Here is a 17,861-nt window from a genome sequence, read left to right on the forward strand (position 1 = left end):
TATTTTGTGAGAGTAAAACAAAATAGACAGCTTTTAGAAGCAGCCAAATTAAATAAGAAATACAGTTTTTCAAATCTTGAATTTCAAGAACAGGTGTGCTTCTCAGTATTTTCTCCCCATTAAAAGTGTTTCAAGTTATAGTGAATTTTGTTCATTTTAAAAGTAAAATCATACAAATTAAACTTTAAAATACAAATATTATTCAATCGCAAAGACCGGTACCAATGTATTCAATCTTTTAATTTTTTTATATATATAACACGATGTGAGAGACATCTGAAAAAAAAAATATAGAGAGAGAGAGATCTAAAAATTTATATATATATATATATAAATTTTCAGATGTGAGAGACATCTGAAAAAATATATATATAGAGAGAGAGATCTGAAAATTTATATATATATATATAAATTTTCAGATGTCTCTCACATCGTGTTCTTTGCAACGCTAGATTTGAGCTCCTAATTGGCAAGAAGTTAAAGGGGTGGTAAAAGTTATAATTTTTGTGTGTTATTTGATGGATCACGTTGCGTCAAGTTAAAAGGAATGATAACAATGGCTGTAACCGTGAGAAGTTTGACAGATGTTTTTATCTTAATGCGTAATAATGCACTGAGAAGTAAATACCTATTTTCAGAACAGGTGAGTATATTGATAGTACTTTTAAATGGAAATTAGTCATTTTGAAGCTTCGCGGAAATGTTGAAGCTAGGTAGGATATATTTGTTGGATAAAATTTTCTCTCTAGTTACCCTTGTATAGTAAGCTATTTTTTTCTATACAATTACCTCGAGTTTTTATTATATATATATATATTAGTTACCCCTTGCCTGGAGAGTGGTGAGTGAGTGGAATACATTGCCAGAGTCATTTGTGTGCTTTTTAGATGAACGATTTCAAGGCAAAACATGACTATTGTATAGGTATTAATACTTGTTGATTAATGCATTTATTTTATTTTAATGATCTTCCGCGATGAGTCTATGGGCTCCATGGAGATGCCTGTATAATAACAGTAGTAATAATTGTATTTGACAAGTCTCGCGTCAGATGATTTGTAGTAGTGTTTTTCAAAGTATGATTCTTGGCCATCTACCGGTTCTTAGAAAATATAGGTCTTCAGTTATGGCATGTAACCCGAAAACAGCGAAAAATCAAGTTATTAAAAATAATAATAATAATAATAAAAGAAAAATGTAAACATTGGGTATATCTACTTATTTGGGCTTTTGGCCTAACCGCTATCAGATACCAGTAAAAATATCATCAGTTTTACTAGTGTGATAAATTTACTTTTTTAATAATAATAATAATAATAAAAAGAACCTCTGAACTTTGGGAAAACACTTTTACATGGTAATCTGTATGGACCTGTTTTTGATGGACTCCATGGAGATGCCTATATAATAATAGTAGGAATAATTGTATTTGACAAGGTGATATGTTTTCCTTTAAGTTGGCTAGATTGTTTTCTTTCAAGACCATATCCTACTATTAACTGAGCAGTGAACTGAGTTTTGTTTTCCAATTAGTTGCCTTTTAGTGTAAGAGATCTTGCATTGTATAAGCTACCTGGCATGCAGATTAAAAATTGATTCCACATGCTTAAAACTTGCACTTTGTTTGGTAATTTTATTTTGACATATAATTTTATGTATAATTTCTTTCCATTTGCGATTGCAGTATTGTACTTTTTCCCAATTTTCAAATTCCTCTTCACATTTTTTTTTTTTTTTTTTCATCCTAAATGTGTCCATGGAGGTCTGGCACTACTAATGTAAATCATATTGTTGGAGGAGGTTTTATACCAATTCTGAAAATTCAGTAGTTACCTACTGTAGTTTTTTGGCGATGTGTTTTTCCTTTGATTTTGATTTGGAAATATTTTATTATAATTTAATTACTTATCACAATAAGCATAATGATATAAGGATTATGATTTTCCAGATAGACATGGGAGATTTTTCAAAGGTAGAATAAGGGACTATTTCTGGAATTTGCAAATAAATGTGAATTAGGCTTTTTTCATGGATTGTGGTGGCCACATGGAATGTATTGCCTAATAAGGTAACGATATAAGGATAATGATTTTCCTTTATTTTATCTTTGGCAACATGTTTCCTTCGTGTCACACAACAAATGGTTCTTCTTCATATGAATGTCTGTCAAAATACAGAATTTACTGTCTTTGTTTGTTTTGTCTGTCTTAAAGTATTTGATTAATGAAGCATATCCCTTCCTTTTGAAATAGTGTCAAGCAAGAAAGATTTTAGCGAGAGTGCATGTATACAATGCTCCATCTGCTGTCACACGTTTTATTTTTACGACTTTTTTTTTTTTTTTTGGAGTAGTAATAATAAATATTGAAGAAAATTTAAACCTGTGATCTAAATTTTTGGAGAAGACACAAATACAGATAACTGAATTAGGACTATAGAAGATGACATTTAAGCCGTTGACTTTGAGGATAGGTTGAGAGCATTTCATATGAAGAATATAGATAAAGATTGGTAATGTGATTAAAACAAAACTTCTTGAGATAGTTTCCAGATGGACATGGGAGATTTTCAAAAGTAGAATAAGGGACTATTTCTGAAATTTGCAAATAAATGCGAATTAGGCTTTTTTCATGGATTGTGGTGGCCACATGGAATGCATTGCCTAAGAGGATGTGTGTGGTGGTGGTGTGTATGTGGTGGTGGTGGGGGGGGGGGTGTTGTAAACAGAGACTGAGAGAACAAAAATGAAGGATTTTTGTAACATTAGCCTTTGTATCATCTAAAGTGGTCTTCATGCAATGAGGACACTCATGTTCTGCTCTGTTTAGGTTCTGTAGTAGAAATATATATATATATATATATATATATATATAAATAAATAAATAAATAAACGATGGAAGATCTGTTGCTAATGCATCATCCCATGGTCTCTAGCTGATGCTTGTTTGTGGATTCAGTAACTCATTGCTTTGTGGGTGATCAAAAGGATGTCCATTGTAGGTATTTAAATTGGGAGTATGTTTAAACAGCATCAAGGACTTAACTGTCCTTGATGTTGTTTAAACATATGATTTAATATATACTGTAAAAATATTCGAAACCTTAGAGGGAAAAAAAAGAAAATTCAGGTTTTTGAAACAGTACACTTTAAAGACAACACAGGACAAATGTGAGCATGTTCTTGAAGGACATAATGATGTAATACCATTTTGCATTGTTGGTCATTGTAAATGTTAGTTTGGCAGAGAGAAGGCTAACCAAGTTGGTACCTTTCTAAATGTTATGATAGCCAGTATGTTCAGTGTTCTTATTCTCAGTTTCTTTTCCAGTCCAGGTAATTTACATACCATTTATATCATCTGGGTTTGATTCCTTGGTTTCTTTAGACTAATCTGGAGAAGGTGATACCTGATAATTGGACCGAGGAGATTATTGTTCCAATATATTAAAGGAGGTTGAAGAAGGGAAATTCCTCTATAGTTAATGAATAACATTATTGTGTCACTGTGCAAAGATATATGAAAGGATAATGGCAACAAAAATAAGAGATAAAATACAGGAAGGTCTAAGAGAAGAGCAGTTTGACTATTAGAAAATTATTATTATTACATGACTCCTTTAAGGAATCCAAAGACTCATTGAGGGAGGTCACCCACTCTACAACTCTCCATCTCCACCAACTACAGTGAACCGTATCATCTATGCCAGCCATCTACTGCCCACCATTACAAACATCCATGCCCACATTGGGATTTGAATCCACAGCCTTTTTGCTGGAGAGCAGATATGCTAACTGCTCAGCCAACTAGGCTGACAAGGGTGATCAACTGTTGATCTGATTTTTACTGCAAAAGAAATGATGGAAAGACACTGGCAATTCGAAAAAAGCCTGTTTATGGTATTTCTTGATTTGGAAAAAGCCTCTGATTGGGTTCAACAGGAAAAAGTCTGGGAAAGTTTGGAAAAGATTGGAATAGAAAAAGAAGAAACAGTCATGATAAAGAATATGTATGTTAAGTGAAATAGCTGTATAAAGACTAAATTTGGTAATTCAGAATGGTTTACACTTAAGATAAGACACCTCCTTGTTGCAGTCCATTTTTATCTGGTTCATTGTGATGATGAATAGTGTTCTAGATGCAGTTAGTTAGTGACCAGAAAATAGAAAGATAATGTGATACTTTGGGCATGTTCAAAAGAACTACAGAAAAAACTGGACAGATGGAACAGCATGACACAGAATTATGAATTACATATTAATAGCAGGAAAAGTGTGGGCATGACTTTAAATCGTAGTGGAAATGTGATCTTAAATCAATAGGAAAGGATGGAGAGAGACCAGATAAGAGAAGATCTAGAGAAAAGAAACCTGAACCGATAGTGTTTATGAAGGGTGGATAGGAAGAAATAGAGAGATTTGATCCACCTGACCTTACAGTTTCTATTGGAACAGTTCTTGCTAAAGAAAAATGACTGCCAGTAATTTTTTAACACTGTAGTGAGAAAAATTTTCATAACTAAAGTTATAATGACTATGGAGGGATGAATTAAACAACTGTTGATGGTAGGGAGGTAACAGAAGTTACCGAGTGATCATTTTGAGTGGGTGGTATATCATCCAGATGGTGTTAAAATGCTGGATGTGACATTGACTGATACAGACTGAAGAAATGTAGATGCTTAGAATATTGCAGAACCTCAATGTGAACATAGCCATTTAATGTGCCTGGGATTAGATGGCACATTAGCCTGTGTATTATGAAAATGTGCAAGAGAACTATCTGATTCTCTGACCTTGCTGTTTAATTTAAACCCTCAGTACTGGGAAGGCCCATGTAGTGGAAAGAGGGAAAGTAGTCCCACTGCATAAAGGAGGCTCCAAGACAGAAGTAGCAAATTATAGGCCAATCAGCATCTGAGGAGGTTTGTTAAGATACTGGAGAAATTGGTGAGAGAGAGAGAGAATTCAAGACTTGGGGAGATAAGAATATGAAACTTTATAAGAGACGACATGGTCCCTTGAAGAGTAGATATCTTGCTTGATAATTTTGCTGCCTTTTTTGTAATAAAGTGATGACTGTGCAATATCTGTACACCTCATTTAAGATGAATAACAAATATCAGATATTGTCTCATCTTAAGTACAGCAGTATTGTTGCAGTGATACTGCTGTACTTTACAAAGGATTCCACTAGAACTCTGTTACATAATTTGAAGCAAATAGTGTTGGATAAGAAGCTGGTGATTTGGTGGCTGACAGACAGATATGAAAGTGCTTTATGGAGAAGTTGAATTCAGAAGACGGCAGGTATGGCAGTACTCAGTGATATAAATGGTTTAAAGGGAAATTATTATTATTACCAGACCTTCATAGAGTCAAAAGACTCATCTCGAGAGGTATACGCTATTACATGCACAGCTTATGAAATTGAGGGAAATAATGGCAGACGGCATACTTAGTCAGAAGAGTAAATCAAGGGAGAGTTAAATGGATGAATATCATCATTAAGCTGGAGCTGCAAAAAAAGAAACAATTGTGGATGGAATTTAAGGAGAAAGGTGACCAGCTGGCACATGAACAGTACAAGGCACAAGCCAGAAGGGTAACTAGTGTGGTAAGAAAGGCAAATCACCAGCCTTATAATTTCACATATATCCTTTCCTCACAGAAGTCTGCATAATAGCCACAATCTGGGTGATCACTTCACAGTCACTCACCAACTGAAGGAAAGTGTGAAACCCCACTCACAATTACATCCTCTGATGAAATGATCAGATCTAAAACTCTCAATCCTCACATGCTCTCCTTTATGTGCTGCCTGAGATAGTTATCTCTCAAGAAAATGAGAAATTAGTTTTCTTTATTCCTAAATGCTATCTCTTAATTTCAATCTATACTGCCATAATTAAATTCCCCAATAATAATTACCCTTCCTTTGTTCACTAATCCAAGTTGCTTATACATTTCTTGATCACCACCCTCCGCCCCTTTGCTATAGTGACATTCAAATAAATGTTTTCCTGTCAACCTCCACTTTACACCACACTGTCTCATAACTGTTGTCACTGTTTACCTCTTTCATGTCTATCTTATGTGGACATAATTCCCCTACTATCATCAGCCACACTTTCCTCCTTTCTTGTCCTTTCTATGCTAATGAAAAATACTATATTCTTCCATTTCTATTCCCATTACAATATCATCTTAATTCAACCATGTTTCACTTATTCCAATGATTTTGGGATGAATAAACTCAATCAGTGAAACCACTTCATCTCATTATTATTATTTGTCACCTCCGGGGAGTTAAAAGACTCATCGAGGGAGAGCATCCACTCTGCAACTCTGTGTGCACCACTCACAATCCACCAACTGACTGCAACTACACCAATGCTATCTATTGCTGACCACCACTGGTATTTCCACAGACAATCACAAACATCCATGCCCATGAAGGGATTCGAACCCGCAGCCTTTTATTACTATTATTACGGGCAACTCCAGGGAGTCATTAGACTCATCGAGGGAGGCCCCAAATCATATTCATCACAACTATTCGACATTCATACAGTATCTATCATACCTCGCCTTAAACTCATTCACTGTCACAGCATCCACCACAGACTCAGGGAGCGCATTCCACTCATTCACTACTCTAAAAGTAAGGAACCCAGCTCTAACACCTTTACTAACCACGCTTTTGCCCAGTTTCCATGGATGTCCCCTAGTCCTCCCACAACCAGCCCTGTTCTCAAAAATATCTTTTGAATTAATTTTATAGAAACCCTTCAGTAATTTGAATGTCTCAATCATATCTCCCCTCCTCCGCCTATCAACCAATTTTTGCAACCCACAAATCCTCAACCTGTTCTCATACGGTTCATTCCACAGACCTGCTATCATCTTGGTCACTCGCCTCTGGATCCTCTCCACCTCCTCCCCATCAAGAAGAAACCTAGGTGACCAAATCTGATCACAGTAGTCGAGATGGGGTCTTATCAAGGCTTGATACAGAGGAACAATAACCTGCTTGTCTCTGCTTGTCAACGTATTCTTCAGCAACCAAGTGATTTGATGAGCTGATTTGGCCACTTTTGCAATGTGTCCCCTAAATTTCGATTCCTTATCCACCAACACTCCTAAATCCCGTGCCTCATCAATTTCCTGGAGCACGGTTCCACCAATGCAGTAAACTGCTGCCAATCTTTTCACTCCAAAATGCATAACCTTACATTTTGCCACATTAAATTGACATCCATTCTCCTTAGCCCAGACCTCCAATCTATCCAAATCATCCTGCAAAATTTTGACGTCACCTGCATTCACTATTGCCCTACTCAACTTCACATCATCCGCAAACAAAGAAAAAAGGAAATAAATACTAGAAAATTTTCCAAAATCTTTTCCTAATTAAAATTCATTTTTTTTTTTTTTTATTCATGTTGTGTCTTCTATTTCTATACTACCTATCATGTATTGATGATCACTGCAGATTATTATTATTATTTGACACCTCCATGGAGTCCAAAGACTCATCAAGGGATGAGTGTGCCAACAGTATCGAACAACTGGTGTCCCTTCCAACTACTAACCGCGCTTAAACTTACTTAACTGAGCCATTAGTAGCAGAGGCTCTACCAATTGACCAACCTTGGGGAACTGACTGGGGAGCGGATACGCTAACCACTCGGCATTTCTGATATTTCTGGCATTTGTAAACAAACATTCTTCTAAACAAACGTTCTTCTACTTATTTCTGATACTTCTGGCATTTGTAAACCAACACAGTACAGGTATCCCTCGATTAACGGGGTTAATTAATCCCTCGATGTTACCGCATATATCAAAATCGCATTAATTAAATCTAATAATCAATGGTAAAAATTACAATTCGTCCATGATCTATTACTGTATTAATAATTCGCTTTATATGGTACTCTTTTAGGAAAGATAAAAAATTAATGCAAAGTAAATGTTTAATAAATACTTGTACCTATATTATTTGCTGCAATTTTTTTATCAGAAGAAGTTATCAAGAGTCATTTGAACAGTTTTAGTTTTTTCTTATTGCCATAAATTCTACGATAACAAGCAAAATGACTCTCCAGACCTCGGCAAACAAGCAATAAAACATAAAAAAAAAACAATGCAAATATAATACATGATGGTACAAATTAAGTGGATATTGAATCCAACATTATTTCTTAGTGAATATATAGAACTATAAAAGTTTTGGCAGATGCAAGCATAAGCAACCTTATGGGCAACTCATAGTAAAGGCGGAGTAAGCTCCAGAACACTTTCCTTGGTACTGTATTTTCCATAATATAAAGTACGTCTCCTAGAGGACATGCATGATAAATAAGCCTTTGGCTCTCTATTTCAGTAATACATGATGGCTTATTTATTTTCAGTTACAATCTAGAAATTATTAAACAAAGAATAAAAAAAAAAAAAACTAAACCATACTATACTGACATCGAAGATCACGGTATCTCTCAGATGCAATTTACTGTCAAATATCACAAACCTTTACATAACATGTGTTAAACCAAACTGACAGCAAAAAACAGTGCAGAATATCACTCGTAACATATGAATGCACAGCTACTCATGACCTCCAAGCTATATATATACACTGAATTGTGCAGGGGCGAATTCTCCATGCTTGTTATGCTTGCTGTGCAAGCTCATTAATTGAGAAAGAAGTAATATTTATTTGTTAATAAATGCAGGCATTTATAAGCATTCCGTTTAGGCTTTTAGTTTTGTAGACAGAAGACATCTTAAGCTTGCGCGGCAATAATTGAACTTTGCATTGTGTATAAGGCCGATGCTTGCTCGTCTAGTCAAAGCTACCTTGGCTTGCTCAGTTGTAGGAGCTTCCAGGTCCTTGCTGCAGCACTGTGATTTCATGCGCATGCATAGCCATTTCTGCTCCCTTCATGGCATCTTAAACACAAGGCCATATGCAGTCAAAGTAGCTCTAGCCAGTGAGCTTCAGCCAGCCTTTACAAGTGTGCGTGCTGCTTGGGAAAATTAAGTTACAACCAACTTTTTATGACGATGTTATTGACCAGTTCATAAAGAAGAACCGTAGGGTAGAATTTGTATTCAAGTAGCTAAATTGAAAAAGATAGAATAGCATTTGTAAAATAAATGTTGTATTTGTATGATTAAATGTCAGAGACATCATGAGGAATTTTGGTGCCTATGACCAGGAAAGAAAATTGCGCCTTTCTAAAAAAAAAAAAAAAAAAAAAAAAAATTTAAAAATCTCAATTTTTGCGCCTATTTAAATTAGCGCCTATGGCTGGGGCCACATTGGCCATAGCCTCACTACGCCTCTGTTAAATGTGCATAAATTTCTAAATATATAGTTTTAAATGGTCACTAATTCATTATTCTGCTAATCAGACTTCAATCACACCTCTCACTCTCTGAATGATAACAAGAGCAAGCTTGAATTTCAAGACCAGCATTCGCCCCTGGAATTGTGTAAGAATATTTATTTTAAACATTTTGCATGTATCTGTCAGATCAGCTGCGAGCTCCGCAGGGTTAAAGGCACGTTTATCAAAACTCTTGCTGTGTATATCAAGGGATTGCCGCAATTAATATCGGCACGTTAATCAAATCCTGCAATAAGCAAAAAAAAATCCGTTAAGCAAGGGATACCTGTAATTCATTTTTTATGTCTATAACCAGTCCTATGTTGTAATTTCCCTACCACACCTGCCCAATGACCTTTATCACCATGTACCACATATCTGCTCAGTCTCAACTTCCCCACCCACATCGCAATATACTTCATCTTCACACATTTATTACCACTTTCAACATCCACTCTCTCTCAATGCCACATTTCCCTGTCCATCCTGTTTCCCCTGTTCCTCTTGCATTCCCATTCTCTCTCTCATCTCTCACACTACTACTATTTCCACTGCAAGGCACTTCTGTCTTTACAATACCACTCTCTTGAGTTTTCATTTCATTTCTTCTGATCTCTTGCATGCATCACACACACACTGTACTTCCATCTAGCAACACTTTCTCCAGTGCACTCACTCCAAAGCCATTTCAAATGCAACCCATCACACGTGTATAATTCCATTCTTCCCTCAAACATATGCCATACATCTGCAAACTACTTATTTCTCCTTGCACAGCTCCACTAGCATGCCATTCATGATTTTGGCTCTCATCTTCATATGAACACATGTTATGCATTTAGAAAGGCTATTGTTTGCTAAGAGGTCACAGACTCAAGAGGTTAATGTAGCTAATGATCTAAGGGTACTTGTGAAGTAGGATACCACAACTTAATGGGTTGTATGACAGAAGGCAGATAGATATGAGGTTCAAGATATGGTTGTAGCAGCACAAGGTAATGAAATGCATAAAGGCGAGGATGGAGGGTATGAACATTTGCAACACTTGCATATTGCAAGTGTCCATACCTTCCATCCTCACCTTTATGTACAGTCTTTGCAACTTCTAGGGATAAGGAAGTGTGACCTGCCACTGGCACATCGCACTTAGGCTGTTGTGCTCAGATTTGGCCACCAGGTTATCACTGTAATGAGGAAACATCGGAGAAGATCCAGAGAAGAGTGATTAAGACAATACCACTTCAGGACTCAGGAGTGCTGGCTGTGGAGAGGTTGCAGAAATGTGGATTGCAAAGTTTGGTGGATATCAGGAAGAGCAGGGTGATATAATAGAGATGTTTAAGTTAGTGAGGAGATATTATTGGATTAATCCAGAGGGGATTATAAGAAGAGTAGAAGGTGAGAGGGTAAGAACCAGAGACCATCCCTGGAAGTTGTGTACGAGTGTGGTCAAGAGGTGTGAGGAGTAGATTTTTTACTTGAAGAATTGTCAGTGAATGGAATGCATTACCAAAATATGTTGTTAATGCAGGGAGTTTTAAGGATTTTAAGATTCAGTGTGTTGTCAGTTGAATGAACCTCCCATGATGAGTCTGCCGACTCCATGGAGGGTGTGATGATAATAATAATATTTTTTCTTCACTCCAACTCACCACTCTCGTATCTAGGCAACACACTGACTATTTCTCTGTCACATTATTCTTGTCTTTATTCTTCTCAGTAATCACTGTCAATTCTTTTGCTCACTTATTCTTGATATCCAAAACTTCAAGCACTACTCATTCTACCTCTCTGAAAACAAACTTTGTATCTTCTCATTCTCCACACATCTAATGATCAAATTCCCATACATTGCCATGTACGAGCTTCCATTACATTTTTCAGATGGCCATCATTCATTTCATTCTTCTTCTTCACTCTTCCATACATATAATATATACAGTTCTCTTCATTTTATTCCATGTATGCTTTATCTCTTGCCTCATCTTCATCAACTCTGCTTCCAAATCTTGCATTCCACTTAAATTTTTATGCCATTATTCAGTCTCACTATCATACTGTCAGTCACACATGCTTTTTCACCATCATTCTTCATGCTTTCTTCATCATCAACTTCATATGCTTAACATTCCCACAGTGTTTCTTGTACTATTTTGGGAAGTTTTTGGTATTGAGACCAAATTTGATGTAAATAAAGGGTTTAATAATAATAAAAATAAAAAGAAGCAATTAAAACTCAAAAAAATTTTGTAATTTGTCATACTTATATTATCAGAGGTAGTACTAGAATAAAAAAAAGTTTTACACAAGAAAAGACTATAAACAATTTGTGACACATATTAGATGTTATGGTAACTGTTACATACAAATGAGAAAAAACATTGAATTCATTACTGTATATGTGTTGGAACACTACTAGTTGTTGCTATCACATTCTGTGGCATCATGAATATCATATCCTAAGTCCATGTCAGTTAGATTTTTAATGAAAGCACACCATACTTTATTATTCAGGGCTCCATGCAGTCAAAAGACTCATTGTGGAGGTCCTTCCTAAGAACACAGTCCATCAAGACTCATTGAGGGGTGCCCCCCCCCCCCTAAGAAACACAGTATCATACCACTCCTTGAACTCATTGACCGTTCTCGCTCTCACCACTCCATCAGGCTGTGCATTCCATGATTCAACCACCCTCCATGCAAAGAAGCCATTCCTCACCCTCTTGCTCACAGTTTCCTTTTGTAACTTCCAGGGATGGCCTCTTGTCATCACCTTCCTGCTGTTCAACCAAGCGAAAGAACTCCCCAGTGTCAGTCCTGAAACCACCTCTCAACAGTTTAAAAATCTCAATCATATCACTTCTCCTTCTATCCACCAAACTCTGCAGTCCACATTCCCTCAGTCGATCCTCATAACTATCATTGTATAGTCCTGAAACCATCTTTATTATCTGCCTTTGTACCCTTTCCACAGTTAATTTATCCCCTTCAAATCCTGGGGACCAAATCTGAGAACAATAGTCCAAGTGTGGTCTGATCAGGGTCTTATACAACAGAATGATAACAGTTTTATCTCTGCAGGTCAGTGTCCTTCTCATTATTGCAGCAATCCTCTGTGTTACCTTCGCCACCTTTGCAATATGTCCTCTAAATTTCAGGTTTCTATCAATCATCAACCCCAGATCTCTTATCTCTCCTACTTCCTCCAGAATAACTCCTCCCATAGAGTATGCAGTGTCCCATCGATGTTTCCCAAACCTAAAGACCCCACATTTTGCTGCATTAAACCGATACACCCATTCATTTTCCCATCTATCTAGCTTATTCAAATCCTCTTGCAGGGCTGCCACATCTGCACTATTACTAATAATCCTTCCTGGCTTCACATCATCTGCTAACAACTGAATATCCCCTTACAATCTACTGACAATGTCATTGATATAAAGGTTAAACAATATAGGTCCCAGTACTGGTCCCTGTGGGACCCCACTTGTAACCCTCTGCTTCTTTGAAACTGCCCACCATACACAATTCTCTGATACCTATCGGACAGCCAATCCTGAATCCATTTGACCAATCTGACTTCCAGATCCATGTGCTGCAATTTAAATATCAGCTTATCATGTGACACCCTGTCAAATGCTTTCGCTAAGTCTAAGAAAATGACAGTATATGCCTTTCCCCTCATCTAATGCTCTTGTAACTTTATCATAAAAGGCTAGCATATTGCTAAAACAAGAGCGCCCCTTCACAAATCCATGTTGACTCTCACAGATAACATTACCCTCATCTGCCCAATGCTGTATACAGTCCTTCACTACTTTCTCCAAGATCTTAACTACTAATGACACACAAACTGTCCTATAATTAGACACTTCCAGTCTGCTACTGCCGTTATTCAATGGCACTATCTTACCTTCCTTCCATTCCATGGGCACCTTTCCAGCAGCCAGACTTTCATTAAAAAGCCAGGTCAAGGCACTGTCAGTTCCCTAGCACATTCTCTCAAAACTCGTGGCAAAATACCATCCAGTGTCCCACAGCTTTACTGACATCCAGAGTACTCAGTATTTGAAACACACTCTCCTCCTGTACCTTTAAACCTTGAACCTGCCCTATCCCTCTAGCATTAAAACTGACTCCTCCAGGGTGAAATACTCCAATAAAGTGTTCATTGAACAATTCTACTATGTCTGCTGCATCAGTCATTCTATTCCCATTTTTATCCCACAATATCATTCTTTCCATAATCATTTCTCCTCCTACTGGCCACATATCTAAAAAATTCCCTAGGATTTTCTTTGAATCTTAGGGCTAATCTCCTCTCATATTCCAGTTTTGTCTTCCGTACTATACTATACTAGTCATCATCTGGCCTGTGTCTTATACTCTTCATGCATCTTCTCTTCTCCTGTCTCCTTATATCTCTTTCGCATGCAATTCCTGTTTAATATTGTTTGTCATCCACTTTACTCCAGATTGTGTCCTCTTGCTCACTCATGGTATACAACTTACCATTGCTGCTAATAAATATTCTTTCATAATTTCCCACGCACTAATGATATCCCAGCCTTCCAATTCCTCCCTCCATGAAACTTCCCCAAGTTGACGTCTTAGACTATTATAATCACTTGCCTTATAATTCCATATATGTTCCTGTCTGTTTAATACTCTTGCATGTCTATTCATTTTCCAAGTCAAAACCATATGGTCACTCTCTCCAACTGGTGGGAGAGATGTCATCTCAGTTATTATCAACTCTTGTAATGCTATAACCAAATCCAAAACTCTTGAGCCTCTTGTTCCCTCTATTACATGTTGCCTAAGACATTTCTCCCTCAAGAATTCTAGAAATTCCATTCCCTTATTGCTACTTGCATCTTCCTCTCCCAGTTTATACTACTGTAGTTAAAATCTCCCATAACAATCATTCTTCTTGCACTTGCCAAACTCAACTGTCTAAACATTTTCTGGTCCCCACCCTCTGTACTCCTGGGTCTGTAGCAACACCCCACTAAATATCCTGTCTTGCCCAGCTCTACGTCACACCATATGCTTCAAAATCATTAGTGTCACTGCCTTCCAAAGTCCACTCTTAGAGGACATAGGTCGTCACTTATCATAAGTAGTACTCCACCACCTCGCTTTCCCTTCCTATCCTTCCGAAAAATGCTGTACCCAGCGACTTCTATTCCTGTTATTATATCCTCTTATGTCAACCACATCTCAGTGATCCCAATAATTTTTACTTAGTGTAAGATTAAGTCTTGATTTTAATTATGGTGTGCTTTCATTCTAAGCATTTGTTAGGCTTATTTAAACTTTCTTGTAAAACAGTTATGATCAACATATGGCATTTTTGTTTGTTGCCAAACTATTTGATGGCCTGTGGGTGTTGTTTGGAATGCCAAGCCTGATTTTTGCTGTCTTCTTTTTTTCAACATCTTTTACATGTTCTCTTGCAACTTTTCTGTCTGGCCTATAAAATAAATGGCAAAAGAGCAATAAATCTCATAAATGCATAGTTTTTTCGTGGGTGATGTGGAGGTTGTGGTGGATGTAAGAATCTTGATTTTTTTTTTTTTTTTTTTTCCTCAAAGAGAAAAAAGCCACTTTGGTGTAGCTTTATTGCCTACTTTTCTTTTCCTACCTATCTTCTTTGCATTTATCAACAAATAGCTGTATATTGTTGTCAAATCCTTCCCATTATCATTAAGGTACAAATTGAATAACAGTGGACCAAGCACTGATCCTTGTAGTATACCATTGGTTACCTTAAACCTTGCAGACTCACATCCCCTGTACACCACTTTTTGATATCTGTCAGTCAGCCATCCTCCTATCCATGCTGATATTCTATAACCCAAATCCATATTCTCCAATTTATCTACTAGGCTGTATTCTGTCAAAAGCCTTAGCAAAATTCAAAAGTGTCATGGTGTATCCATTCTCCTTATCTAGTTCTCCACCCTTTTTCAATGGAATTAACATACATTCTTTCCATTCCTGCAGAATCTTCCCTGTTCTGAGACTCATATTAAACAGCCTGGTCAAAGGAATAGCCAGTTCAGCTGAACATTCTTTCAGTACACATGCTGATATCCCATCAGTGTCTATTGCTGAATTCTTATTCAGTTTGTGCAATAGTTCTAATACCTCATCCTCATATGCCTGAGGTTCTTCATCCAGTGAGGAGGTAGCAGTGAGCTCAATGTCCAGGCTGGTTGCTTTTAACAAAATGGGCACTCATAAAATATATTTAGTTTAATCCTTTATCCAAGTGTGAGCAAACAAAGTTTGCACCTGAAAGTATCTTCAGGACTGGGGTAAGGTGGTACAACACCAGGATGACTCCTTGCAAAGGTGGAGCAAGCTACCAACACTCCTATCTCAGTATCTCTCATAATGCAAAACACATCTCCTTGCGGATACATCTAATGTTATGCATTAAGGGAAGGGCCACTACCCAGACTAGTTTCGACCTTTATTGAGGTCTCTTCAGTGGGAGCCAGGCCCAAGTGGAGACACCAGCCAGAAGCATTAGCAGGTCATCTCTACCTATAGGAGTTGCCAATTGGTGTGCCACCTTTTTAATAAATTACTCTGGATTTAGAGAAAGATGTTGAAAGTTTATTTTTCGCTTAGTTGGAATATAATAAATTTAGTTTAATCCTTTATCCAAGTGTTAGCAAACTTTCAACATCTTTCTCTAAATCCAGAGTAATTTATTAATAAGGTGGCACACCAATTGGCAACTCCTATAGGTAGAGATGACCTGCTAATGCTTCTGGCTGGTGTCTCCACTTGGGCCTGGCTCCCACTGAAAAGACCTCAATAAAGGTCGAAACTAGTCTGGGTAGTGGCCCTTCCCTTAATGCATAACATTAAACGTATCCGCAATGAGATGTTTTGCATTATGAGAGATACTGAGATAGGAGTGTTGGTAGCTTGCTCCACCTTTGCAAGGAGTCGTCCTGGTGTTGTACCACCTTACCCCAGTCCTGAAGATACTTTCAGGCGCAAACTTTGTTTGCTCACACTTGGATAAAGGATTAAACTAAATTTATTATATTCCAACCAAGTGAAAAGTAAACTTTCAACAAAAATGGGCACTCATTAGTTGAAAAACCTCTTCTGCATCTTTAACCCTCACATCATCTGAATTTAGAAGAGTTATTCTTTCATCTTCATTCTTTCTTTTACTTGCAGCATATTATTATTATTACGTGACACCTCCAGGGAGTTTAAGGACTCATCGCTGGAGGGCACTCCACTCCACTTTTCCAAATACATCTTATCCTCTACTACTACATATCAATAGAATTCTTCTGGGTTGTCTTTAACACACACGGAGCCAGTTTCTTTTATTACTCAGACTTTGCTTTCTGTACAATAGTTGTGATTATTCTAACCTGCTGCTTATAATTTCCATAACGGACATCATCTTTATGCACACAGTATTCCTTCCATATCATCCTTTTCTTATAAATATCTTGCTTAATACGATTACACATCCATTGTACTCCTACCCTATTTATTCTTCAAACTCTCGGGACACATTTTGTTATCGCATCATTTAAGTATTGTTTAAATGCTTTCCCTGCACTGTCGATATTCTTCCCATCCAGCAACCAATCCTATTCCACTGAATTCAGTACACTCCTCAGTTGATCATAATTTCTTGCTTTGTAGTTCAGCATGTAACCTTTTCTGAATGGAACATTCATAAACTTAGTCACTTCCCAAGTGAGTACTGCATGATCACTGTCACCAACTGGAAGCAGAATAGTTGTGTTTAACTGAAATGCTCTCTGACACTAATCAAATGTAATAGTCTTTGATCTCGAGTTCCATCACATGTTGCTTGAGGAAGTTGTCCTGTAGTAACAGCTCAATAAATGCATTTTCGTTCTTCTCATGAGATTTTAATTCTACTTCTACCCAATCAATATTTGGATAATTAAAGTCTCCCATTATGATTACTCTTTTTGTTCTCATCTTTTATATTTGGTGATGCATTTCTTCATCACTAGTAACTGATCCACCACTTCTGTAACAACACCCCACAATGTAATTGATCTTATTAGATTCCACCTCACACCAGATGGCTTCAAACTCACTGCCACATGAAATGCTTTTAGTAGTAGTAGTACTACAATCATAGGTCTCAACTCTAACTGGATTCAAGTTATCTGATATCATTAGCAGCATGCCCCTCCTCTCCTGTCCTCTCTATTCTTCCTAAAAATAATGTACCCCTTACATTCGATACCAGTTAGTATGACTGATTTTGATTGACAGGACTCACTAATGCCTATAATCTTAGGTCCCAACATATTGACTAAGGCAACAAACTCTATCCCTTAGTTTCTGATACTGCTAGCATTCATGTACAGACAATCATCTACCTGCATATTCTTTTGTATACTCTTGTCTGCAGTCTGCATGACACAGTTGGACAACTTGCA

General features: G+C 37.0%; 1 protein-coding gene across 1 annotated transcript in view; it reads left to right on the forward strand.

Annotated features, from left to right (window-relative positions):
• Positions 1 to 470: 470 nt before the first annotated feature.
• The window catches only part of Syx16 (syntaxin 16), a 142,182-nt gene continuing 124,791 nt past the window's right edge, over positions 471 to 17,861 (forward strand). The window contains exon 1 of the mRNA XM_090396222.1: positions 471 to 643. Coding sequence (XP_090252348.1) covers positions 548 to 643 — 96 coding nt within the window. The 5' untranslated portion in view covers positions 471 to 547. The remainder of the gene's footprint in view (positions 644 to 17,861) is intronic.

This window comes from Typopeltis vanoorti, chromosome 1 (assembly GCF_054136105.1).
Source record: "Typopeltis vanoorti isolate ZY-2024b chromosome 1, IOZ_Tvanoo_1.0, whole genome shotgun sequence".
Taxonomy (NCBI): domain Eukaryota; kingdom Metazoa; phylum Arthropoda; class Arachnida; order Uropygi; family Thelyphonidae; genus Typopeltis; species Typopeltis vanoorti.